Consider the following 27,600-nt stretch of genomic DNA (forward strand, 5'->3'; position numbering starts at 1 on the left):
CTTTCTTTTCTTTAAAAAATAAATTTATTTATTTATTTTTGGCTGCATTGGGTCTTCGTTGCTGCACGTGGGCTTTCTCTAGTTGCTGGGAGCGGGGACTACTCTTCGTTGCGGTGCGCAGGCTTCTCATTGCAGTGGCTTCCCTTGTAGCAGAGCACAGGCTCTAGGCACACGGGCTTCAGTAGTTGTGGCACGCGGGCTCAGTAGTTGTGGTGCACGGGCTTAGCTGCTCTGTGGCATGTGGGATCTTCCTGGACCAGGGCTCGAACCCATGTCCCCTGCATTGGCAGGTGGATTCTTAACCACAGCACCATGAGGGAAGTCCCAGTATTTGCTTTTGATGTGCCCATTTTACTAGTAAAAACACACACTTCCATAACTGAACATACACACAAATAGGTGCAGATGCTTCAATAAAAGTATATTTCATCCTTGGAAAAGGAAAACCATATTTCTCATAATTATTTGTGATTACAATAGACCAGCTAGCCATTGAGTCTGTACAGAAATAATTTAATGTCACTCTAATAGTTTCCCAAAAAGTCTCCAAATTTGCCAGAAAACAAGGAGCTTACAAAAATGGTTGATATAAAGACTAAATAAAAATAACTAATTGAAGGAACAGTCACTAATCGTTTTCATATGTAAATTTTGGCATTCCATCTTATTTTTAATTAATTCCATTAAATTGGTGTTTCATAGGTCAGGGGATTTTATGACTACAGACCAAAAATGTTGTTTATAAAGCCATTTACAGGGAACTGCCCACAAATATTTTCTAATACATTTTTTCCTTTTGTCCGATTCAAATTGTTATTGCTTCATTTTTTCCTCCTTTTAAGTCCAATTTTGTTCTTTGTATTTACTTCCACTTCCTTTCTTGGCCCTTCAACAAGGGGTAGTCCATTATAAAGTCTACACCATTCTTTTAAAAATTCATATAGCACCAAATAACTCTAATCTGCAAGCACACTAAGGAAGAAAAGGGAAAAAAACAACAAACCAGGTGATAGGAGATAAATATTCTTACACACAAAGCCTCACTCCCCCAACAAAAACGCATAAATAGGGTGGCCAAGGCTTATTTATAGAAAGGACAAAGGGTAACACAGGATAAAAATGAAAATATAGCCAAAGAAGCCTCTTAGTCTCCTCTGGCCTAATTTAAATAGGGTTACTCAAGTTCATGGATTGGTAATGGATGATGTTGCAAAATAATGATGAATCAGAGTCATCACTAAAATATTGTTTTATTCTAAGGTTGGACAATATCATATGTTTCGCCCTAAAAGACATGACTCACAGGGAGCCCACAATTCCTTTTCCTTTCTTCCCTGAAATTTGAAAAAAACCAAAAAGGGGTGGGGTGAGGGAGCCACATATCCAGAGTTCCACACCATTTTAATGGTGATTCAATTCTGCTATTACTCAGATATGTGACTCAGGTAAGTCACCTAACTTCCAAGTCTCAGTTTCCTCATCTGTTAAATGGGGATAATTATGCCTAACGTACCTATGTTACCTGGTTACCATCAAATGAGGTAAGAGATCTGAAAGTACTTTGAAATCATCAATTTCCGCTGATTCTACCTCCTATTTCTCAATTCTGTTCACTTCTTTCAATTTCCGTTGTCACTATTCTCATTCAGATCACCAATATTTCTTCCTTAGGCTGGATCACCTTTACAAATATCAGACCACATAGGTGCCCATTCATGAGGAAAATGAGAAAAACCAGGGCAATATACATATAGCTAAACGTATTCCATTTAAATATCTAACATTTATTTGAGATTCTCCTGTGAGTGTGGTGTATGTGTATTTGTAGGCATGTATGTTAAAACGTTCTTTCTTTATTATTTTTTTTAAATAAATAAATAAATTTATTTATTTGTTTGTTTATTTATTTATGGCTGCGTTGGGTCTTCGTTGCTGCACATGGGCTTTCTCTGGTTGCGGCGAGCCGGGGCCACTCTTTGTTGCGGTGCGCGGGCTTCTCACTGCGGTGGCTTCCCTTGTCGCGGAGCATGGGCTCTAGGCGCGCGGGCTTCAGTAGTTGCAGCACGCAGGCTCAGCAGTTGTGGCTCGTGGGCTCTAGAGCGCAGGCTCAGTAGTTGTGGCGCACGGGCTTAGTTGCTCCGCAGCATGTGGGATCTTCCCGGACCAGGGCTTAAACCCGTCTCCTCTGCATTGGCAGGCAGATTCTTTTTTTTTTTTTTTTTTTAATAGGGAAAAGATCAGTAATCTTTTTTTTTTAAATTTATTTATTCATTTATTTAATTTTTTTTTTTTTTTTGGCTGCACTGGGTCATCACTGCTGCACGCGGGCTTTCTCTAGTTGCAGTGAGCAGGGCCTACTTTCTGTTGCGGGGCGCAGGCTTCTCACTGTGGTGGCTTCTCTTGTTGCAGAGCACAGGCTCTAGGCGCGCGGGCTTCAGTAGTTGTGGCACACGGGCTTCAGTAGTTGTGGCTCGTGGGCTCTAGAGCGCAGGCTCAGTAGTTGTGGCGCCACGGGCTTAGTTGCTCCGCGGCATGTGGGATCTTCCTGGACCAGGGCTCGAACCCGTGTCCCCTGCATTGGCAGGCAGATTCTTAACCACTGCGCCACCAGGGAAGTCCCAAAACGTTCTTTATTTTATGAAATGAGCCTGAGAAGTGGGATGTTTTGTTTTTGAATTTTATTTTATTTATTCTTTAATACAGCAGGTTCTTATTAGTTATCTATTTTATACATACTGGCGTATATATGTCAATCCCAATCTCCCAATTCAAGTGGGATGTTTTTTAATGTCCTTTTGTTTTTTTTTTTTTTTTTTTGGTTGGTTCATGAAGTCCAAACGTCTGGGTACCATTAGTCTATATTATCCTAACAAACAAAACTATTCAAACAAACTGATCTCCCAATCTTCAGCGTTTACTCCCAATCCAGCTTCAGTGTGTTCTCTACACTGTGGCCAAAATGATCAAACTAAAACAAATTTAATCCTATTACACCTGTGCTTAAAATACTCTCCTTGCTCCTGTGTCCTCAAGTTGGCAGACAAGGTCCTCACCTCATCTCACGCCACGCCTCCTTGCACACAGCACAGCAATCGTGTGTTGTGATGACTCACTGTCACCCCCAGACTTCTGCACAGGAGCGGTCACCCTCTACCTCACCTGCCCTTTCCCAAGTAAATATTGCATATCCTTTTGTTCAGCCATTATCTTTCTTGCTCTAGGGTGTCTTTCTGGATTCCCTCAAGCCCAGATGACATGTATCTCCCACGTGCCATTAGAGCAGCAACCCTTCCTTTCCTCACTGTAGAACTTGACTTGTAAACTGATAAATATTTACTGGGCTTCTGCTATGTGTCAGGCACTGCTCTAGGTGCTGGAGATAGAGCAGTGAATGAGACAAAGATCCACCTCCAAGGAGCTAATATTCTAGTTAGAGGAAACAGATTAGAAATCAAAATTCAAAATAACAGAGAAGTGAAATATTTGGTGATAGCTCATACTTGTATCCCATGAACCTGGAACAATGCCTGGCTCCTAGCTGGTGCTCAAAAATTATTTGTTGAATGAACAAACACAGGAGTGTCAAAAAGCAGTATACAAATATGAAGGACTGACTACTGTGTGCACTGGGTTCAGACTGGCCTATTAAAATCTCTTCTTAGAGTGTGGCCCAAGCTTTCAGAAGCCTTAAAGCATGCTGTGTCAGTCACATCAGGGCACTCGCTATTCTGAGAGTTGGTTTTATACTTCGCAAAAGTAATAATTTTGCCAGTAATTTTTAGTTCAAATGAGTTAAGCACTGAAGTCTCAAAAGTCCCAAATTGGCACAGCTTGCCTCTTCCTCAAACTCAAAACACAAAATTAAAAGAAAGCCAGTTCCTTATATGGTTCAGACACCAGGATGCTGGCTTCCTGCTACATCGAAAAGGTTCATACTGGAAAAGTCAATAACTACCATGAACAAGGACCTTGTCAGATCACTGTCAAGGCATAATCCCCACCTGAGTTATAACCCGCTGAAGTGAATTAAAGTCAAGAAAGTAAACACTTAATGAATAAGCAGTTGCCTTTGGTTCAAGAAAGGTCTTAGAAATAAGCTTTCCTTTAATTAAGAATAAAGGTACCCCAGAAAGCTGACATGAGATCTGAGGAACACTCCACATGGGTCAGCTAGTCGGCATAAGAAAGAGTTGGCAGTACCCACGTGAAACTGCTCCAGAGTGTGACTGTAACACCATTCTGTTCATGCAAAGATTTGGAAAACAGATTTTCTGGACAGAACTGGGCCTGACATCTCCACTACCAAGCTGACAAGCCAAAAAAATAAACCTGGTAAAAAGGTACCCAGTGGTTCTGAAAATAGCTCGCTGTCTTTACTGACTGCTAATGATCAAGCCCCGGGCCTAGGCATGCACCAATCAATCAACCAAGGGACAAACATGTGCTTAAAAGTAAGCTAAGTGCTCTGGAGGACACTAGCACATAGAAGATAAAATTCTAAGCCTCAAGGGTTTAAAATCAAGTTTAAAAAATTAGACAGAAATTAAAACAAAGCATGATTGAAGGACTGGTGTGGTAAGAGCCAACAGAGTGGCATAACCTGGCTCTGGAGACCAAAGCAGAGGGGAGAGCCTCCAAAGGGATGCTCAGGGAAGGCTCGTTTCACAGGAGGGAAGGCAACCAGGAGGCTGACAGATTTGGAAATGCAGAGGAAGAGAGGTCCTGAACTAGTCTAGGTGACTCCTGGCCTTGAAGGACAGCTAGGAGTCCCCTTTCCCAGGGGCGCGGGGAGCTTGAAGGAGGAGGAAGTATGTGCAGGAGATGGGGCTGCACGAGGACACCATGGAGGTAGAGATGTGCAAGGCCTGCCTGAGGACAAAGGAAAAGGCTACAGCAAAAAGCTCCTCCAGTAGAGAGCAGGTTGGAAGGCCCTGAATGCCAAGCTAATGAATTTCAACCAGATTTCTCAAATACTGGAAAGCTACTTGAAGTTTTGGCCAACGAGTAACACGATGAATTGTGTTTAAGTCTGTCCTAAATAGACATTTTTACATGAGTCTACACTGCCCACACAATAGAATTAAAAGGGAGAATTTTTCTCAACAATGTTCCAAAAGTTTAAAGACCAGCATGTTTCCATAGATATTTAAATAAAATCATATCACTGTGACTAAGTTTTAGATCACTCAGTAAATCACATATACTTGAGTAAATGCAGCAACCACTGAAAGGTTCATTTTCAACAGCACTGAAAATGACTTTTTAAAGACAAACCCAGTCCTAACTACACCTTACTTCACCCTCCCCCCAAACCTGACTAGGGTCTTTATTTTTGCATTAAGCGTTACAGATTTTCTTATGGACCTGGAAGGAAGAGCTGTTGGTCATCAATCTGGATGGTGCGTATTAATAAGGTCTTTGTTCAGAAAATTTAACTATAGGTTTGATCCTTGGACGAATGCAAAATGAAAATATTGGAGGGGACTTTCCTTCTGCTAATCTGCCAACTAAGCAGTACCATGGACTTTCAAAACTGTCCCTGTGCACATCATTTGGAGAGGCGGTCTCCTCCCTGGTGTCTGGGGCATGGCTGACCCCAGTTTACCCCTGATGGCTTCCCTGGCCTGATCTTGGGCTGCCCTGTGCCGCTCAACTTCCAACAGAGGTTCTGCAATCAAAGGCCCGAGGATGCTCAAATGTAATTTGGGCCGTTTCATACCTTTTAGAGGCTTGTGCCTCAACAAAGGTGACATGACTGCACTCGCTCACTCTCACTGGCTCCAGGCGACCCCAGGACTTTCCCACCTTTGACCCCATAAGCTGTGTAGACGGAGCCCAGAGTTTAAAGCCAAGCTTTAATCTACCCTCAAGTTTACAAAATGATTTTACTCTGACAAGTGATTATCTGGGGAAGGCTGCTGAATATGCTGAAAATGCAGTGTTCGAGGCTGCATTTTATACTTTGATTATCATATAGATGCTAGCACTTAAAACCTGTATGGTGACAGAGCATAACTAGACTTATCATGGTGATCATTTTGAAATGTTTAGAAATACTGAATCACTGTGTTGTGTAACAGGAACTAACATAGTGCTGTAGGTCAACTATACTTCAAAGACATGCAAACAGAAAAACTCATAGAAAAAGAGATCAGATTTGTGGTTACCAGAGGTGGGAGTAGTTAGAATTGGAGGAAGGTGGTCAAAAGGTACAAACTTCTAGTTGTAAGATAAATAAACACTAGGGATGTAATGTACAACATGATAAATACAATGAACACTGCTCTATGTTAAACATGAAAGTTGTTAACAGAGGAAATCCTAAGAGTTCTCAACACATGGAAAAAAATTTTTTTCTATTTCTTTAATTTTGTATCTCTATGAGATGATGGATTTACTGAACTTACTGTGGTAAGCATTTCCTGATGTATGTAAGTCAAATCATTGTGCTGTACACCTTAAACTTATACAGTGTTATATGTCAATTATATCTCAATAAAACTGGAAGAAAAAGCAAAACATAAAAAGATAAAAATAAAAACTATAAACAAGGAACCAAATAAATAGCAATCATATCAGTTAAAGACACTGGATTTTGAAAGTTTTCTGAGCAACTACGAAAGCAAGGAGAAAACCCTGGTTAATAAAAGACCTGCTTTCTAAATCTTAGGACATGTTCAGGCACTCTTCCACAGAAAGTCTAAGATTCCTGCCAGTGTCACAACAGGAAAAGTTGCCAACCAAAAACTGTCAATATGAATGAAAAAGTATAAAGAGAATTTCCCAAAGTAGTAGGGGGGAACAACAACTGCCTGGAAATCTCTAAATCAGTCCCTCCAAAAGCACTGTAGAGTGAGGGGAAATTCTCTAGTTTAAAAAGTAGGGGAAGCTTTCCAATTTAAAGTAAAGTTAAATAAAAAAGTAAAATAGAAGTTAACAATCTCTCCAATGTATTAAAACATTCAGATTCCTAGAGAAAAGCAATATGTAAATATAACGTAGAGGAATTATTAGGGCAACATTTAATTGAAAGATGAAAGAAACCAAATGATCAACAGATCATTTTGGAAACAAGACCGAAGGACTTGGGTTTCTCTTAATTTCTGCCATTCTTTCATTACTGAGCCCTTATGCTTTTAGAGGCACTATGCTTGGCATTGTGGGAGAATACAAAGATGAATTTGGCTTTCAGGTCCCCTCAGTACAGGGACGGGGGGGGGGGACCCCAAATCAAAATCATAAAACACACAACAAAAAGCCATCCCTTTCTGAAACCTGCCTTAAATGTTAAAAGCCATTTTCAGTTCAAAATGCAAAGGTAACTCTTCCCACAGAGAGCTGATTATTTGGATAGAGACATGTGGTAAACATTTCCTAGGGAAGGAGAGAATGAAAAAAGGTCACAGGTCAAAGTCAACTGAGAAGAGCTGCAACATCTCAGCAATTTACAAATTTAAAGGAGAGCAACAGTTTGAAGGGTGGGGATAAACACACCACCTCTATTCATTATAAACTGAGAGTTAAGAGAGAATCTTTTCCTTCTCTGGGGTGAATACCACAACATCTGTTCTCTTGTCATAACAGCAGCTAAGTTGATTTAAGAAAATATTCTCTCTCTCTCTTTTTAAAGCTGTTGGTGCATAATTACACGATTTCTCTTGAGCCTTGGTTTCCTTAAGACGTGTTTATTCTGCACATCTGCTCTCCCCATACCTGATTACACAAAGGTATCATAAATAGCAAACCAACAGGTATAAAGAGACCAGCCCTCAAAACAGATCAAAGCAAACAGCCCGTGGAGTCCTTTGGAAATCTTGGCTGGCGGCTCTTGTAAATAAAAGTGCTTCTAAAGCAGAAAGCATTCAACTACCGTATTTATATAGGACGTGATTGACAGGTCAGTTATTAACTTCATAAAAACACAGTCAATGTTAACTAGCAAGAATGTTTGTTCTAGCTGTTCTATCTGAAGGAAAATGAAATCCAAGATAGAATGGCTTGCTCTCTGTTTCTTTTAAGTATTTATTTTAGAACCGTGCAGTATAAAAGAATGTTTTTTCAAGTCAGTGAACTTAAGCTATTTTGCTTACTGTTCTGGAATTTAAGTATGTTGTTATAATTCTTTAGAAAACAAATGTTACATTTACTGAAGGCAAATTCCAATGGTGCACCATGATCTTTTCAACCCCTTTTTTCAAGAAAAAAAAATTATTCTTTTGAATTACTAAAAATTTTTTTAAAGTACATTAATTAATGTTTCTTCCAGTAACTAAAGTATATCAAATCACAGAATCAAAGAACAGGGTTTCCTCCCACTGCTCTAGAAGAAGGCATGTATGTGTTTCCTGAATTGCCTATGGTAGCAAGTCTAAAATTTGCCAAAAGGGGATAAGAATAAACCGGTCTGTATTTCATTAATAATGTTTTGAGGGCTTCTCTTTATTATGAATACATTCTGTTTGATCATTCACTTCAATATTACAATGCAGTACCTTTTATTTTTTTTAATTCTTTCAAAAAATAACATCAGTTATATGCAGATATATGGTCAGGATATCTTCAAAACCCACTTCTGTGTGCAAGGACTTTCATCCTTGAGGCTTAATAAAGTTAATCCCACCCCTATCCCAGTGGAAAGTAACACAAATGTCAGCCTATGTTTCTCCAACTTGAAGAGCAACTTTATAATAGATTTAAGCAACTCTATGGCAAAGAAATTCAAAACCTTGCATCTATCCAATCTATATAATCATTCTTCTATGAAATGATTTTCTTTTAAAGTAACAAGGAAGAAATACAAGGAAAAGTTGGGAAGAAAAAAAAAACCCAAATTTTGCTTTTTTGAATCAATCGGCCAGTACTTTTAAGACTGAAATTATATAAAGTTGGCATTTCCCAGCCAAATAAATGCTTATGAAGTGGACTGTGTGTTTATGTGCATGTTTGTTTATACATGTTTAATATCCTCAGGACTGAGAGTTCTTCCATGTAAACATAAGTTTTGTTAAATGCCTCTTCAATTAAATTTAAAGGCTATTTGTTATCAAAATGTTTCACTCTTAGCGAAGGCTGTCATTATGAGAGCTAAATACCAAACACAAGAGCAAACCAAAAATCCCCAGAAAGTCCATCCTTGCTCATCAGTACGTTTAATGCACCACAATCCTGTTTTCTTCAGCACTCCTACCAGCAACAATCTTTCAGAACACAGAATTCTTACGAAATAAATACTCAGCCTTAGAACATGCCCTGGCCTCCTCCACTATCCACCCCTCCCCCTTCCCCCCCCCAGCAGGACTATATTTTCAAACTAGAATATTTGTTTTGACAGACTTCTGCTTGCTTAATTCTCTGGCAAAGGACTGCTTGTTGCGCCCCTAGCCAGTAATGAACATTTTGCCAGAAATATGCAACTTTTCGCACAACAAGAAGAGGGAATTAAAACAAAACAAAACAAAAAACTGCCGGCAGAGACTTCCAGAATTGAAGATAAAAGCAGGCACGCTGGATGAACAGAATCCTTTCCCTTAACATATCATAATTTCCTCTTGTTTTCCCTGCTTCTCGCTATCAGGAGGAAAACCTTCATTTGGCGTTTTCACATACCTTCTCTACACTATATAAAGCAATGAGAAACTATTCCCTAAATCTTGGTTTCTAATTAAAGAATCACTTATCCAAATGAAAAATGTAGGTTAGCTAATCCTACTCAGAGAGTAAATCTCCAAAACAATTTCTTAATAATAGTTTATCAGGAAAATTAAAATCCATTTAACTTGTTTAATCCAGTGGAATACTTCTCTTTCATGATTTTTCCAGTTACACTGAAGGACCTCACACTCAAAAACTTAACAGTGCAACATGGCTCCAACTTCCCCCTCTGGGCTCAGAAGGGTTGGGCGGGATATCTCACACTCACGGCAGAGAGCTTAGGGTGTGGGTGAAGTGCCTCTTTCTACAACTACCCAGATTCTTGGGAGGAGTGGCCCACAGAGTAGATTTCCTGCATGGGTGGAGTCAGACACTTTCCAAAAAAACAAAACAAAACAAAATACTCATGGACCTTGAAAGGGGGGCACAGGGGAACTGACAAACATGTCCCAAAGAATATCAGACTGTCGAAATAATCTCTGCTGAGAGATCCTCTTTCTCCACACATCATTTAAACAGTGATGCCCCCAGGAGCCTATCCTCACCCGTCTGGGTTCTCTCATTCACTTTCTGGCATAAAATACCATCTCTCACGGACAACTCCTTTGTCCAGCCCAGAGCTCATTCATATGCTCCAGACCCAGGATATTGAACTGCTTGATGAGTATGTTCCATTGGATGTCCCTCAGGCATCTCAAAGCAGATACAGTAACTGAACTCAGTATCTCCCCCATCCATCACCTATCTGTTTTTCCTCCTAAATCTTCACCTCTGTAAATGGCACCATCAGCCCCAGACACTGTCCCAAGCCCCAAATCTGCCATCATCTCATTATCTTTCCTCTTCTGTGGTCTCCTCATTTTTCATTAAATACTGTTAAACTGACTGCCTTAATATCTCTAATCAACATGCCCTTCTCCACTGTCCTTGCCTACCCTCTTTCTGACCTGCACTCACCTCTCACCACCCAGTTTATCCAGAGTTTCCCAAAGTGTGTTCCTTAAAACATAGTTCTTTGTAAACTACTCCATAAAAAGGATTCCATAATTCAACATTTTAAGCGAGTAACTATACTGTGACTGGAAAGTCACAATACCTATCAGCATATTAGAGTCTTCAAGAAATCCTGGATTGAACAAACGTGTTCACACCAACCCTTTACCGCTGTCATCTGTCCTCCTGGCTCCCTTTTCTTCCTCTACTGTTTTCTTGGCTAACTTCTACTTATCCTTCAAGCTCAGGCCCTGATTCTTATAGGAAGCCTCCTCTGACAGCAGGTACCCATTCCTACTCTGCGCTTCCAAATCTCTCCTTGCATGCCTCTATACAGAACATTCATGTCAACGGTGTGTACTTTCCTGTATGTCTCCTTCCCTTGACTGTGAGACCCTTAAAGGAAAAGACTTTGACTCATTTATATTTCAACGCCTAGCACATTACCTGGCGTGTAGCAACGGGTGAATAAACACTGCTGAGTAAATGAATGGCAATAATAGCAAAATGTATTATCATTTACTCTATGCCAGGCACTCAGTCCCCTTGCATGTATTAATTCACTTACTCCACCCCAAAGCCCTGTGAGGTGAGTGCTAGTTGTTTCCCCCATTCGATACATGTGGCAACTGAGGCAGAAAGAATGAATAAGTTTTATTATTTCTCCAATATGATCTTACTTTCTTATCTCCAGCAGGGTAAATACCAGTAATTTTAATCTACTTCTTAGGAAAGAGGATGTGATAAAACCAGTGGAAAGCTGTTTGGCAGGACATTGTTACTTTTAGAAATATTGTATATTACAGAACAAAAAGCTTTAATGTAATGGAAAAATAACTGGATTAGGAGTCATATCTGAATTTGACCACCAGCTCTGCTTCATACTAGATATGAGACATATAGCAAATTAATAATATAAATTCCAAGTGTGTTATTTAGAATGAGGACAATAATACTTATTGAGTATTCCAAACAAGGATTACATGACATAAGTATATGAAAGTCCTTTGCAGCTTTTATGTTATAAAGTTGGGTATACTGATGCTATTACCTTCACAAACAATACCATGGAATGATATCTGACTCCCCCTATACCAAGTGTTTATAATTGATTACTGTATATTTTTAATTTTTATTTCCCTTGTGGATAAACTGGTCCAAATAAGTGGAAAAGTTTTCAATCTACATAGAGATTTCTACTGAAAGTTTAAAAACTTTCTACTAAATTGAACCAATCAAACTACATCTGTTTTGAGGCTCACAGTATAAACTGGGAAATAACGAAAATCACTGAGAATTAATAAAAAAAAATCTTGACAAAAGTCTTAAAAATTTCAACAAAACCATGACCAGCACAACTGACTAAATTATCTACACTGTAGAGACTGTCTACACTCTACTGTCACTAATGGAATCTTATATAATATAACCAGTGCTCTCAGCCCTACAAACTATGAACAGCTCAATAGATAAATCTCAATAAGCCTCCACATCAAACAGACTGGAAGAAATCAAAAGACTGCTGAGCTAAGCCAGACCAGGCTGATATTTTGGTTTATTGGTTAACTGTTATGTTTGGAAAGGCATAAAGCTTAATTGCGAGGCTTGAGGTGTATGTCAAAAATGCCTGACTTAAGTAGAAATTCTGATCATAGCATCTGTCACTAGTTAAAATACATGGAGCTCTTAATCCAGGATGTTTTTTGTTGTTTATATTTTCAATAAATGAAAATAACCCAGTCACATGGTGACTAAATATGAGTCATTGTTTCAGCATTTTGAGAAGGGTTTTTAAATCCCAGGTGTAAATTAGGGAGTAACACTGTTGTTAATCCAAGCCATGTGAAAGTTAAAAAGGGGGGAAATCTGGTTTAGTTTATGACTTCTTGTGGTATTAACCATAGGTTTCTCACAAATATTAATGAATACAACACTTTGAAACACTATATGGAAAAGTGAAATCCAGTGGTGTTATTTGGATATTTTTACCATTTTCTACTGAATAACTAACTCCATTTGGCTGAACAAGCAACAAAAGTAAACATTTCTTAAAGGCCCTAGGAGAAATAATTTCTTCTAGCAAAGGTCCAGTAAAGGTTTCAGTAAAAAAACAGAAAATGAGGTCTTCATCACTGCCTTGCCCTCGTTTTCACTGCTACCAAAGCTACTCAGCTATACCTAACCAATCTGTACTTACACAGTGCTTTAGGATATACATCAAACTTAAAACACAATCCCTCCCCTTAAGAACTTGGAATTGATTTGAGAGTACCTAACTAATTCATAAGAAGCAGTACCAACACAAGAAAGAGACGGCACACATCATTTGGGGTACACCAGGAAGAGGCCTAAGGAAATGGAGACCAGTGAGTGCTGGGATGACCAGTTTATTCGTTCAGTTAATTTAAAAACAATTCTCACTGAAAGAGAGCCTCCTATACACCAAGCATCACTACACCAGGCCCTTTATGAGCATTACCATGCTCACTCCTCACAGCAACTTGGGAGGCAGATCCTAGTATCATCCCCAGTATACGATGATGCTGAGATAAAGAAAGTGAGGCTCAAGGGACTAAACTTGCCCAAAGTCAGAGCCAGAAGTTAAATCTAGAGCTGCCTAACTCAACATGCATTTTCTTAGCAACATCAATAGATCATTTCTTTGCCTCCTATGTAAGGCAGACCCTTTACAAGGTACTGGGGCCAAAACGGGCACCAGACACAGGCCCTGCTCTCAAGGAAGCCATAGTCAGGTCAGGGAAAACTTCCTAGAGGAAAAAAGATAACAGGTTGAATCTCAAAGGATGGGAAAAATCAGCATACGATAAGTAGATGAGAAGGGACAAGCATTTTAGGAGCAGAAAAAGCATGAATAAAAGCAACAAAAAGGAAAATCTCAAAGGAATGGTAGGCAGATTAGCTTGATTAGAGTATATGTATTTGTTGGTAGAAGTTTAATAAATATTTGTGGGTTTGACTAACAGGAGATAAGGTGAAAAGGGCAGGTTCAAATTATATAGGGCCCTGAAAGCTAAGCTGAAGAAAATACAATTAACCAACAAATAATGTGGGCAAATGTTCAACCGTATTAGTAAGAAAAGCAATATAAATTGAAACAACATGGTAATTCCCCCACACACACATTCTTTTAAATTTGCATTAAAAAAAGAACAATACCCACTACTAGAAAGATTATATGTGCTGGCAAATTTGTAAATTGATATCTTATTTAAAAGAAGTCTGGCTATCAGTTTCATGGAATGTTTATATTCCTTAACTCTGCTTCCATTTCTGATCATTTATCCCAAAGAAATAATCCGAAAAACATGGGCGAAGCTAAAATGTATGAGGTTATTCCCTGTACCACTTTGCATAGTGTGGAAAAATAAGATGGACTGTAAATGCTCAATGGTAGAGAGTTGGTTAAAACAAAACAAAAAAAGGTTTAACAAAAAGCACAAAGGCTAATCAAAGGGGCAGAGACCTTAGACCATGGGCAACAGAGAACTAATGAAAATTCCTGAGTAAGAAGGTGACATGAGGAACCTTTTTCAAGATTAATTTATCAAGAAATCTGACAATATATAAAAAGAATCTGAAGACTAGTTATATTACTTTGTTGCCAAGAAATCACACCAAGGAGAATCTATCCATAAGAAATAACCCTACATGTTAAAACACTTCCTAAAATAAAGATACTCACCACGCCATTATTAAAAATATTTTAAAAACTAGGAGAAAACTAAATATTTAATAGTAAGAGAATTATTAAGTTAACCATGATTTGTCCATCATAAGGAATGTTACTTAAAAATGCTAGAGGGACTTCCCTGGTGGCGCAGTGGTTAAGAATCCGCCTGCCAATGCAGGAGACACGGGTTCGAGCCCTGGTCTGGGAAGATCTCACATGCCGCAGAGCAACTAAGCCCGTGCGCCACAGCTACTGAGCCCGCATGCCACAACTACTGAAGCCCGTGCACCTAGAGCCTGTGCTATGCAATAAGAGAAGCCACTGCAATGAGAAGCCCACCACAATGAAGAGAAGCCCCCGCTCGCTGCAACTAGAGAAAGCCCACGCACAGCAAGGAAGACCCAACACAGCCAAAAAAATAAATAAATAAAAATAAATAAATTTAAAAAAATGCTAGAAAGAGTGGTACACAAAACCAAGAAAAATCATTACATTTCAATTTAATTAGGGGTGGGGGCAAGAAGAGATTTCCAGAGAAAGAAACCTCCATAGAAAATGCCATGAATCCCCTGGAATTCAATTTTCATGGCTGAACCAACCAGTTTGGCAGTGCATGGCAGCACAATGTTGAAGGCAGTCAGGGCTGAAAACATGAAGAAAAAGAACAAGCAAGTATTTGAGAATGATATGCCCATCTGTAGAAAGGGCTACAACTTATAAATGATCATCTGGCAATTGAAATACGTTTTCCAAAGACATAAATATTATAAATGGTGGCACTGCAGATAACCCACAGAAAATATATTTACTTCCCCTTTGAAACACTATACTTTTACAATGATAAAATGTTAAAGCCTATGTTATTGCAGTATTAGTAACTAATCGAAGCAAGAGAACACCATTGAAAGAGAAGTTCTCTTTCACTTCCCTAAAATGTTGACGCTTAAGGAAAATTAAGTTGGCTTAATTAAAAGCAGAAAGGAGACAGAGATGATGACTTGTGGTGTGTTTCTGGGAAAAAGGGGGCGTTCACCACCGTCAGAGGCCAGTGACGCTGTTCTATTAGTACAGAGAATTTCATTTCCAAATACAGATAGGGGAGGCATATCACTAATACTGCCCTCTTGTTTACTGGTCATGAGCTGAATCATTGCTTGCCCCACAGATAGAACAAAGGCAAGATAAAGAAATGGTCGCATGAGTCTTTCCTGCCTAAATGGTAGAAGAACTGGGATGGGAAGGAGGAAGGGTCTAGAAAGGATGAGTGTGTGAAAAGTGTGAGCTCTGCAGAGGCGCACTTACGCAGTGGCAGGGAAGAGAGGAAATGGGAGGAGTGGCACATGCAGGCTCTCCCCCCAAGAGAGAGGAAAGGAGCTAACAGAGTACTCATGGCTTTCCACCTTGCATTACAGTTGAGTTGAAGTCTTAGCTCACTTCTTCCACTATTCTTCAAATACATAGACCATATTTTATAAATGTCTATACTCCTCTCAGTGCTCAGTCTTGAACGTAGTAAGCATGTTTGTTGAATAAATGATGAAGAAAAAAAAATGTTGGACCATCTAAACAGACCACCAACTATAAAAATGAAACCAGTGGCCTAGAAGGAGGGCTTGGATTGTAGGGCGTGAAAATGGGGATCAAGTGAATTAAAGGGAGGAAGTGTGTAACTGACCATTTATATGTATCTAAATCAGTTGTTCACAAGAGTCATCACAGAGATGAAGAGAAGAAAGACAAAGATGTATTAGGAGCAATGGATGGCTCTAGGAATGTGTTTATAGAGTAGAAAATTCTAGGGCTTCCCTGGTGGCGCAGTGGTTGAGAGTCTGCCTGCCAATGCAGGGGACACGGGTTCAAGCCCTGGTCTGGGAAGATCCCACATGCCGCGGAGCAACTGGGCCCGTGAGCCACAACTACTGAGCCTGCGCGTCTGGAGCCTGTGCTCCGCAACAAGAGAGGCCGCAACAGTGAGAGGCCCGCGCACCGCGATGAAGAGTGGCCCCCGCTCGCCGCAACTAGAGAAAGCCCTCGCACAGAAACGAAGACCCAACACAGCCAAAAATAAATAAATAAATAAATAAATAAATTTATAAAAAAAAAGAAAATTCTAGACCTCCAAGATTTAGCACCTGGATCAGACTTATTGATCCTTGTCAAATGTAGCCAGTCTGACCCCATCTTCTGCTGAGCCGGGCTGGTCTGCTCTGACCTAGACAGACTCTTGTTCCACTTCTATAAAGGCAGTTTGTACAGAATAAAACGCTAACAGTTTGGAAAGACAGAAAAGAAAAAAACCTGGCAGATAGAGAAAGAGAGATTGTTCAAGACAGTTGGCCTAATTTGAATTCAGAGGCCCCAACATTAAAATACTATGCTCAATTTAAATAGAATAGGGATTTTGGGTTAATAAATTAAAATAATTAAGTACCAATTCCAATAAACTTAGAAAGATCATTTGACTTCACACCATTTGGCCCTACAATAACAAAATCAATGTTGTAATATACATTGGTCAAATTCCAAAGTGAATTAGAGTTTATAATAAAAAACAGAGTTAACATTCTGTTAGCTTGTTAGAGATTAGCTATGAATCAGGGAGATATTTCATATTGCAGAGCAGCATTTTCTGACTTAGAAAGTCATTGTATTTTATTCAGCATCTCTATTTTAAAGCTCTACAAAACTTTTTTCATGTGTGAAGACAAAACTTTGTTCCTGAGCGAGAATTTTATAATGAAGGCTTGCCTTCAGAAGCGAATTATACAGAACCACATATCCAGACACTTTTACTACGTCATATCTTTTAAAAATTATATGGAGGAATTGCACAAATAAAGGAAAAAAATACACTTTCCTATTAGGCTAAAATACTCCATATATTATTATTTATCTTCCTAACATTTTCACAGCTTTTGAGATAGCCTAGAAGAATGTAGCAGCAGACATCATTAGTCACCTAACAAAAATCCATTCCCTCATCCCATCCTTCCTTTAACAGTATTTGACTTTGGTTGGGTATTCACCCTTCTCTGAGTAGTCATATGCTTCAGGGAGGGCTGACACCAACCCCAGATCCAACTGGAGAATCCTAATTAGTCTAAGCTAATTATGGTGGATCCATTTCCCTTGTCAGGGATAAGCTGGGGCATACTAAGATGTTAACTCTGCCAAAAAGATGTTAAGGAAAGTCTGTAGAGTGTGGAGTTGACAGCATGGGAACACATACAAGAGGTGGTGCTGTCATTCTTAAAAAGAAATAGGGATGCCACAAGGCCACTGAATATTGCATCTACTACATCTAGATGTGATGGCTGGAACTGTGGCCATCTTGAAACCATGAAGGACGCTTGCCTGAGGCCAATGCCTTCACATCCAGGATGGCACAGCAAAAAACTGAAAGAACCTGGGTCTCTGATGACGTCATCAACCTGGAACGAATCAATCCCCCTTAAAACTTCTTGGTTATATGTGAGATAATAACTTTTCCTTATTGTTTAAATTTTGATTTGGGTTTTCTGCTACTTGCAGCCAAAAGCATTCTAACTGCTTCAAGTCTGAATTATTTCAAGCCTCTGTTTAAATATTAACAAATGAAGCTGTTATTTGGGAGATGAAGGACAACAACAGGGTATGCTGCTAGCAAGACATACAGACCAAAGGTACAGAACTCAGCCGTCCTAGTAGATCCTAAGGCCTTACCTATTATATTTCAGAGCTGGCTACTGTTCTGTTCCCCTCTCCCTACCTGCCTTTCCAACACACACACACACACACACACACACATACATACATCACACCCTGATGGGCTTGGTACTGACCTTGCTGATCAGTTCATCAACCAGGGTGTAGGCCCTATTTCCCCCATTATCAATGATCAAGGCTTTGGGAAAATGGACGTTATCTTCTTCTGACAAAATGGTAGAAGAAACTGATTTAGGATATAAAGTTCATTCTCCCAAAGAGGCACTTTATTTATGTATTTTAAATTTTTTTAATAAATTTATTTATTTATCTTTGTCCGCGTTGGGTCTTCGTTGCTGCACATGGGCTTTCTCCAGTTGTGGCGAGCGGGGGCTACTCTTTGTTGTGGTGCGCAGGCTTTTCATTGAGGTAGCTTCTCTTGTTGCGGAGCATGGGCTCTAGGCGTGTGGGCTTCAGTAGTTGTGATGCGCGGGCTCAGTAGTTGTGGCTCGCGGGCTCTAGAGCGCAGGCTCAGTAGTTGTGGTGCACGGGCTTAGTTGCTCTAAGGCATGTGGGATCTTCCTGGACCAGGGCTTGAACGTGTGTCCCCCTGCATTGGCAGGCAGATTCTCAACCACTGTGCCACCAGGGAAGTCCCCAAAGAGGCACTTTAAATATAAGATTTTAAAAGGTCTAAAATTATGAAATTTTCATTGATTCATATTTATTTACCACCTACTATATGCCAGGATACCATTTTAAATTTATATCTGGTGGACTTCCCCAGATATAAATTCCCCAGATACAAGTTCTTTAACTTGGGGAAATACTGCATGTTATATCCCACTCTTGAAGAGACACAAAAACCACTGTAGTGTATTAAATGTTCTGAGAAGTCCTGTCATAAAGAAATTTTTATTTAATCCAGCATTTCCAAAACTTACTTGACTTTATAATTTACTTTTCACTAAATATCTTTTTAATATCTTAAGGAAGCTAGTAATCCTTAAAACATAAGGCATATTCCCCTCTAATATAGCCACCACTCAATTTAGAAGTAACAAAAAGAATAAATGCTGAAAAAAAACCATACCAAGCTGGAACCGAGCTTTAATAATCTACAGAGAGTATCAGTTATTCCTAAGTAACTTTATTCCAGGGTCTTGCATCATATTCTCCAATACTACCAGCGGGGGACACAGAATGCAATCACTTCTCAACTGATTCCTAAAACAATGCCTTTATCATGGAATACTCCAATACTAAAACTTATAAATGATTCATAATGTTGTGTAAAATTCAAACCAGTCTCCTTGGCTTATTTGTTTTACTCATTGATATAGCCCCAGAACATGGTTCAGTGCTTACACAGAATAGATGGTCAGTGAATCCTTGGCTCTAGGAATAAATGACTAAATGAATGAACGGATGAATATTTCCATCATGTGCTTTCAGTCCTGGTCTGGTTTATCTTCTAACTTTCTCAGACATATACAACATGTGTTCCAACCTCGATATCTTTGTTCATGCCTATATAACCTTATATGCAACATCCTCGTCTTTACCCATTCAAATCCTACCCATTTTTTCAAATCCAGATTAAGCCTGACTCCTGCACGAAGCCCGACCTCATCCTCCTCTGACCCCCTCATCCCTTGACAATATCAGAGTTTGATACTCATTTTTCCTAAGCTAGCTCACATGTTGGTCTTCTCTCTCAGTAACTGATAAAATCCTTGAAATCCAAGACCATGTCATAAACTACTTTTGTGCATATTAGAGTGGCAAGGCACATAGTAAATATTCAATGAAAAAATTTTATTGATTGTATTTTATTAAAAGTTTGGTGTGTAACAAGAATAGTTCAAAATTCCTGGAATTTCTAAACTATCCATTACTAAAATCAATAGCTATAAGGACCAAGTTCTGAATAAAGAAGAAATACTATCCAAGTTCTAAAGAAACTGTTCCCTCTGGTTTTAACCTCTTTGACTCCATTTTCTCATTTGGAAAAGAGCTCTGTGGTATTTCTCTACAGGTATTGAATGAGCAACAAATACTGCTTGTAAAACCCCTGATAAATGAAGACTTTATCTCAGAGTCCTGGAAGAAATCCTGACGTCCTAAATTATGTAATCCTGGTATTACATTATATTAGTCTGGTTCATATAAAATGTAAGCTACAAAAATACCAAAGCTAAGAAAAAATATTTACTCATGCTTTTACTGAGATGCAGAAAGAGGATGCACGCATTGCCAAAATTCCATAGAACATGCTCAAACTAAAGCAACAATGCCTTAGTTATTAAAGAAGGCAATGGCCTGAAGCAGTACTTAGGAACAAAGATTACTTCGTCCCCGCAAGAGTCAATATTTAAGAACACAATGACTAATTCCCACTTCAAGTTCATGAACATATTTCTTTTTAAGAGCTTCTTTTTGGTTAAAATTTTTATTTGTGGTTTTCCTACCTGTGATCCATGAACCTAAGAATGAACAAAAACTTGAAACATGAAACTCTCCAGTAGGCCAAAGTGTCAGAATAGACTTAATTCTGATTTTAAGAACTTCTCAACAAGGGTTACACAAGACTTGTACTTAACTTCTCAGTCTCCAAGAATACACATTTACCTACTCTGCCTAAAGAACCAGATCGAATGTTCTGTAAACAACTGTGGAAGACGCATGAACGATACCTCCAGACCGTATCAAAACACTGGGGCTCTTAGCTTAATTTCAAATTATTTGAATCCAAACTAGTATTATTGTTGCTAATAGAAACTCCATTTATAAATAATCAGCTAAAATTTTTAAATGTTCTAGTTGAGCTTACTGTAAGCTAAAAGTAACCATTATTTCCAGCACTAGCTGTGTGACCTTGAGCACCTCAATTTTCACATCTGCAAAATGAGAATGGGACTGGATGGCTACTTATGTCCTCTCAAATATAAAAACTAATATAATAATGGTTATTATTATAATCATTATTAAATATATGAATGAAAATTATAAGCAGAGATTTGGAAAAACATTAGGTTAAGCCTAGAAGACATCATACAATAGACAAAGATTATCACAAAACCCCCAAATCCTCTCCCCATAGCACCAAACTATCATCAAATACCAGAGTTTTATAGAGGTAAATAAATGGCTTACTGGCCACACTGATATCCTATTGGGGGTAATAAAAAGGTCTTAAAATCAACTTGCCACATGGAACATGTGAGAGTCCTGGCTCCACACTGAGACTCTGGTGAAGTGCCTCATTTCCCACAGTCTCAGGATGTAAAATCTAAAGCCACACTCTCAAAAGTGACTCACTGCTCATAAGGGGCTGTGTGTGCTGGTGGGTAAATCCGCATGTGCTCTGCAGATGTAGCTGGATTTGGGTTCTAGTTCTACCACTTTCTAGCTGAATGACCTCGGGCAAATAACTCAATCTCACCAACCCTAGTTTATTCCTGTGTGAAATTAGAATGACTCTATCCACTCTGCAGGACTGTGATGAAGGCTAAAATAGACACTTATAAAGAATTTGGCACATGCCAAGCACGCAAATAGGCGCTAAGGATATGCCATCTCCCTTCACAACTTCTCCATTCCTTTTACACGAGTGGAACAGAGACTCTAGCGCCGCAGGTAACTGCCATATTCTTCATTAGACTGTCCGTTTCCCTAGGGCCAAGAGTATGTCTGATTCATCTTTGGATCCCAGTGCCCAGCAGAGGGCCCAGAGTGAAAATGCAATATAAATGCTTGTTAAATGGAGAAGACGAGAACCCATTGGGTCTGAGGATGTTAAGGTTATCCTGGCCACAGTCAAAAGAAAATTCTGATCTTCAGTTTGGCCAAATAGGCACTTGCTACAAACTACTATGTAGTTCAAAGCAAATAAGCTATTCTGAATTCTAATAATTACATTCTCTAAAATTTAAAAACCTAGTTGTCCTACAGCTCCCAATTTTAGTTTTGAGAATCCAATTCTTTCCTAAACAATGGAGTGGGTAACCACAAAAACTTGTGGAATCTCTTTTCCTAGAAAACATGAAGAACAGGAGAGAAGCCAATCTGTCTGGAAACTGCTTCAAAATCTGTCTCTAAGCAGGGGCTAGACTAGACTAGATGTCCCTCAGAGGATCCTTCCAGACTCACACCACTAAGACGTTAAGGGAAATAACTAAAGCAATTCTCTGTTATTTGTACCCTGGAAAATAAAACAAATACAATTTAACATCTCCTAACATAGTCATTAGAAATAATTTTACTTGGACCTGGTGATCCTTTTACAAACATTTTCCTCTTAAACTGTATTAAATCATCCTAAGCTATTAATTTGAATATGAGCTCTCTCTAACAAGACAGAATTGAGATTGTACTTAACACTGAAAACAAGATTATTATTCTTTTGTTCCTCTTTTTCAACCTACCTGTTTCCACGTACCCCAAATCTACTCATCCCCAAAGCTTTATAAGAAACACAGTCCCCCCAAGTGCTCCACTCAACTCTCCCACTAGTGAATTTCTAACGCAGCCATTATTCAGACCACATTGTGCAGCTAATTACTGTATGTTGTCCTCTATTTGTATCTGCTTCACAACAGATGACAATTCTCGTTTCCCTAGCTGAAACGTAAGCTCCTTGAACAAGGTCCACCTTTTATATTTCTCATGGACTCCTCCACCGTGTCAATATTGAGTTCATGACAAATGCTTACGAATTCTTATTGGCCGACTGATTTAAAATGAAGAGAGAACAAGAGCTATAGAACACTCTGTACACTGAGCACCTGTATGAAGCTTTGGCAAAGTCTAAAATAAAGCTTTTCAGACTACTACATGTATATTGATATTTGTTCTTTACCTGGGAATAGAACAGTTGAAGATTAATACAAAAAGGGGCTAAAGAGAAAGACCTAGAGTTAAAGATCACACTGGTTTAGCTCCTGCCCTGTAAGGAATGAGGAACTACCAAGAAGAGCCCACTCACAGTGCAGATGGAGGCTATTTTGGAATGCCCAGCACACTCCCCACATCACAGAGCTGAGTAGCTTCTGATTCTATCAATACAAAGGATCAATTACTCATTCTGTCGGGCCAAGCCAGTCCGGGGGTAATAAATAGAAAGGAAAGGAGCTTTAGAAAATTTAAATGTAATACCATTATTTAAAACAAACAAGTGAAACATGTTTTCTCATTCTTCATAATCCAAAAGACACATCTAGAACAAGGCTAGTGAGCTCTAGAGTCCAATCATTTCAAGCATACTCTATATACTTATAAATGGGAAAGAGGCAGAACCTCTGCTCCTTTCTTTATACATGAAACGGGAACTTCTTGTCCCTACTACCAAGCAGGTACTGTTCTAGGCACTGGGAACATAGCAGTTTACCAAACTCATAATTCTAGTAACAATTACGTAAAGCCCAGCTTAGTATTTGACAGAAATAAAGAGACTTCAAGGATAGTCCAAATCTCTTATCTTAGAGGAGAAAACCAAGGCCCAGAGAGGTTAACTAACTTGTTTCAGTTGGTTATGGCGGGTCTATGGCAACAAAGCCAGGAGTAGAAACCAGATTTCTCATCTCTCATCTAGTAACAAAATTTGCTTATTCAGTATGCAAGTATTTCTGGCCATTACATGCCAGACATTATGCTAGGCACCAGGCATACAAAAATAAGGATAAGATACTGACCCTGTACTCCAAAAGCACAGGGGAACTGTAAGACAATGAGATGAGTACAATAATAGAAGTGGTAACAGAGAAAAAGCAAACTACATCTCTAATTGCATAGGACTTCCAATATTTTAAAAGAAAATCAACTGTTACTAGTTTGTTTTATTCTCCCTACAGCCCTATGAGTACAGAACACAGATCTTATTATTCCTGGTCTATAGATGGAGAAATTGAAGTGCAAAGCGGGTAAGGGAGTCTATTAAGGTCATCTCCAGTGGTAGCAAAATGCTTAGAAACCAAGTCTGTTTACTCCAGGATAGACTATTTTTCCACTAGATGGGAAAGGCAGATGTTCTTTTTCTGTCCAGTTCCCTTCTGATCAAGAGCGCACATTTGCAAGACTGTGCGCAGAACAATCTGTGGCTGTGAAAGTAGACTTCACTGGCCTATGAGGTCTCATTGGCTGAGTTTAGTTATTCAATGGTTGAGTAACCAACCAATAAGACATCATTATTACTAGCATTCTTACAGTGTCCATGATACATACACAGAATAGAAGCAAAAGGCGCTGCCCACGGGGAGTTAATATTGTAGCGGACAGGTATATAAACATTTCACCCAAAAGTGACATGATTAAACAAACTACAGCTAGAAGAATCATTACAAATAATGGCAAGTTTAAGACACTAAAGGTTTTGCAGAGCAAATCTAGTGGGTGCTGCCGAGAAATATACTCTTTAAGGGTTAAACAAAGAACAGAAGCCTTGTATATATAATGATATATACTAACCTTCAGGTTATTGAAATAAAAACTCTTACCAAAAATGCTTATCACATTAAAAATAATTAACTTTTGAATACCTTCATTTCACTTTTCAGCTTTATTCAAGACAATTATATGAATATTCTATTTCCCTCTTTCTAGGAAAGTTATATATTTTGTAACCTTTCCTATTTAAGAGGAATGAATTTATAATGGAGGTTCACATCAGCAAGCTGTGGCAAAGAGATTGCAACAGTGTGGTTTCATTGTGCCATTCCTCCACCCTCCTTCAGATGCAACCTACATAAAATGAATCTGATCATTTTCTCCTGTATAAAGTAAAATTTGTATACACATCCAAGAATCACTCACTTCATAAAAAGTAAAAGGGAAAAAAAGCATTTCTTCATTTGCGAGTTCAGTTTTAAACATTAATTTCACTTGTTTGATAACCTCATATTTTATTTATACACTATTTATCATGGCCTTATAATATGACCAAACTGTTTTAAACCTCAGCACTTTATTGAATTATTAACAAAATAAGCAAAGCTAAAAAGAAACAAATATTAGTGATTTCAAACTAGTGACAGGAAGAATTTATTTAGGAACCAGCTAAATAGTAAAACTTACAATCAGCCTTTCAAAGGAATAATGTTACCATTATTAGAAATACAACTCAGCTAAAAAAAAAACTCTCTAGTATTTCCTTAGTATACTCAAGGAATTCACACTTACAGCCAACTGCTTTCCATTTAAATATTTATTGAATTTTATAGGGTGATAAATAGCAATTTAAATAACAATTCAGAACTACCAGTAGATTTCATTAGATTTACCAACAGTGCATCATAAAATTATTTCATGATATTTTCTCATTCCTAAGACTTAGTTCCATCACAAGAAAATATATTTTAATAAACAAGAGCTTAAAACCTGACTTAAAAGTGTGATCATCAGGGGCTTCCCTGGTGGCGCAGTGGTTGAGAATCTGCCTGCCAATGCAGGTGACATGGGTTCGAGCCCTGGTCTGGGAAGATCCCACATGCCGCAGAGCAGCTAGGCCCGTGAGCCACAACTACTGAGCCTGCGCGTCTGGAGCCTGTGCTCCGCAATGGGAGAGGCCGCTATAGTGAGAGGCCCACGCACCGCGATGAAGAGTGGCCCCCGCTGGCCGGAACTGGAGAAAGCCCTCACACAGAAACGAAGACCCAACACAGCCAAAAATAAATAAATAAATAAATTTATTAAAAAAAAAAAAAAAGTGTGATCATCAACTTTTTTAGGCAGGAGAGGAATAGGGCCTGATTTATCTCTAGAGCATCAAGAGAAAGACCACTGGGCCAAATCAGATATAGTAAATGAAGTTAAGAAATGATTAAGCATGCAGCGACAGTGACATCTAGTGTTAACAACTGCAAGCCACTAGACTAACACTAAACCCTCCTAAGTGCTAAAGAAACAGCTATTCAAAGCTTCTCTTCTTTAAAAAACAAACAGAACTTGTGCATTGTATCTAAAAATTACTCATAATCAAAATATTTCAGTAAGTTTTTTTCCCAGATGTTAAAAAAAACCTTAAGAGGAAAATGTCTTGGAGAGTAAACATAACACCGAAGACCTAAAAGTAAAAAGCATTGTTTATTCTGTGTGACCAACATCCGTAACTGCTCCCCTTGGTTAGAGGTTAATGTAAAAGTAATCTGGGACATGTCCCGATGAGTGTACTATAAACATTTAAACTTCCAGTTACTATAAAAGCAAAGATATTGCACAAGCTAGTAAGTGATGACACATCAAGAAAAAGCAAATATAGGACATTTCAGGAATACGTGAAGAAGATGTAAATCAAAAACAAAACAAAACAAAAAAACGAACTTTAGCTGTTGCACTGAGAAACAAGCTCTACATTTCAGCCCTTGCTACTCTGATATATATATTTTTGCTGCTTTGAAAGGTCCACTTATTAAACAGTAGATATTTTTGCCCAAGGGCTTAGAATTTGGCAGCATAGGTTAATTTACCATAGTATTTTTACAGTTTTATGCTCTAGATGAATCTATAAAAGTAAGCAAAATTCCAAAAATTATTTTTGGCCAGGACAATATTTTGTAAAAAAGTAAAGTTAGCGTTAGATGAAGCTTACCTATTTTTTTTGGAAAGTTCATCCTTTCCCCTTTTAACTCCAAATATTCTTGTGATCAATGTACTGAAGAGAAGTGTGGATGAATTTCTCACCTAATGTAAAAATAGATACACAATAAAGGTTAAGAAATATTCATGGTGTGAAACCAACATTTACAATGTTCAAACTAGACATTCAAAATCATTACCCGATTGCCTAGTGTGGGGCTAAAGAAGATGTGGTTTATGTCCATAAAGGAAGACAATTTTCAATAACTTTATAGTAATTACCTCAATGACTTCCTCTTAAACTGAGCTCTACAATCCAACCACATGCACACAACACAGCTTTTTCCTATACTTCTAATATTACCAGCAACTGTTTTCATTATCTCTTTGTACTTGTATCATTAAATAACACTTAAAAAGAAACAATAAATTCATTTTCCCACATCATTTCTGATGATGAATATCCCAAGAAAGAGCTCAGCTCTTCCCTTTTATTTTCTGTAATCATTTACCTATGAGAAAATACTTATCAGACCTAACTCAAAGGATCCACATTATTAATATCGCCAAGAAAATATTTAATATCATATACAAAATGTTATTAACCACACAACTGCAGTAACCTAACAAAGTAATTTTAACCCTAAGATTATCTGAGGCAACTGGTTCACAGAAATAAGAAGAAAAAACTATAAACATGAATCATTTCTTCAAATGGTAATAATAAAGCAGATCTATTTCCAAACCAATGTGTCAAGACGCTTTCCTACATCATAAAAATGTCTTGAAAGCCATGGGATATTGGGCTTCCTCAATTACCTTGCCAAATCAGAGTAGAGATGTATAAATATATACTGACTTCCCTATAGTGTGTAAGGCCCTATACCAACCCCATGGAGAATGTCCAGAAATAAAACACACACACTTACTGCTAACACAGAGCTTATATTCTAATTAGATAGGAGTCATATGGTGTGTTAAATAGCAATATAAGAAAAAAGGTAGTTAAA

The 27,600-nt window shown here is 38.4% G+C and overlaps 1 protein-coding gene across 4 annotated transcripts in view; it reads right to left on the reverse strand.

The window, feature by feature from the left end:
* Positions 1-27,600, reverse strand: part of THADA (THADA armadillo repeat containing) — a 319,471-nt gene that overhangs the window by 194,916 nt on the left and 96,955 nt on the right. For all 4 annotated transcript variants that reach the window (XM_068564210.1, XM_068564209.1, XM_068564211.1 and 1 more), the window contains exon 26: positions 26,604-26,695. In XM_068564210.1, coding sequence (XP_068420311.1) covers positions 26,604-26,695 — 92 coding nt within the window. The remainder of the gene's footprint in view (positions 1-26,603; positions 26,696-27,600) is intronic.

The sequence above is a fragment of the Eschrichtius robustus genome, chromosome 15, assembly GCF_028021215.1.
Source record: "Eschrichtius robustus isolate mEscRob2 chromosome 15, mEscRob2.pri, whole genome shotgun sequence".
In the NCBI taxonomy this organism is placed as follows: Eukaryota; Metazoa; Chordata; class Mammalia; order Artiodactyla; family Eschrichtiidae; genus Eschrichtius; species Eschrichtius robustus.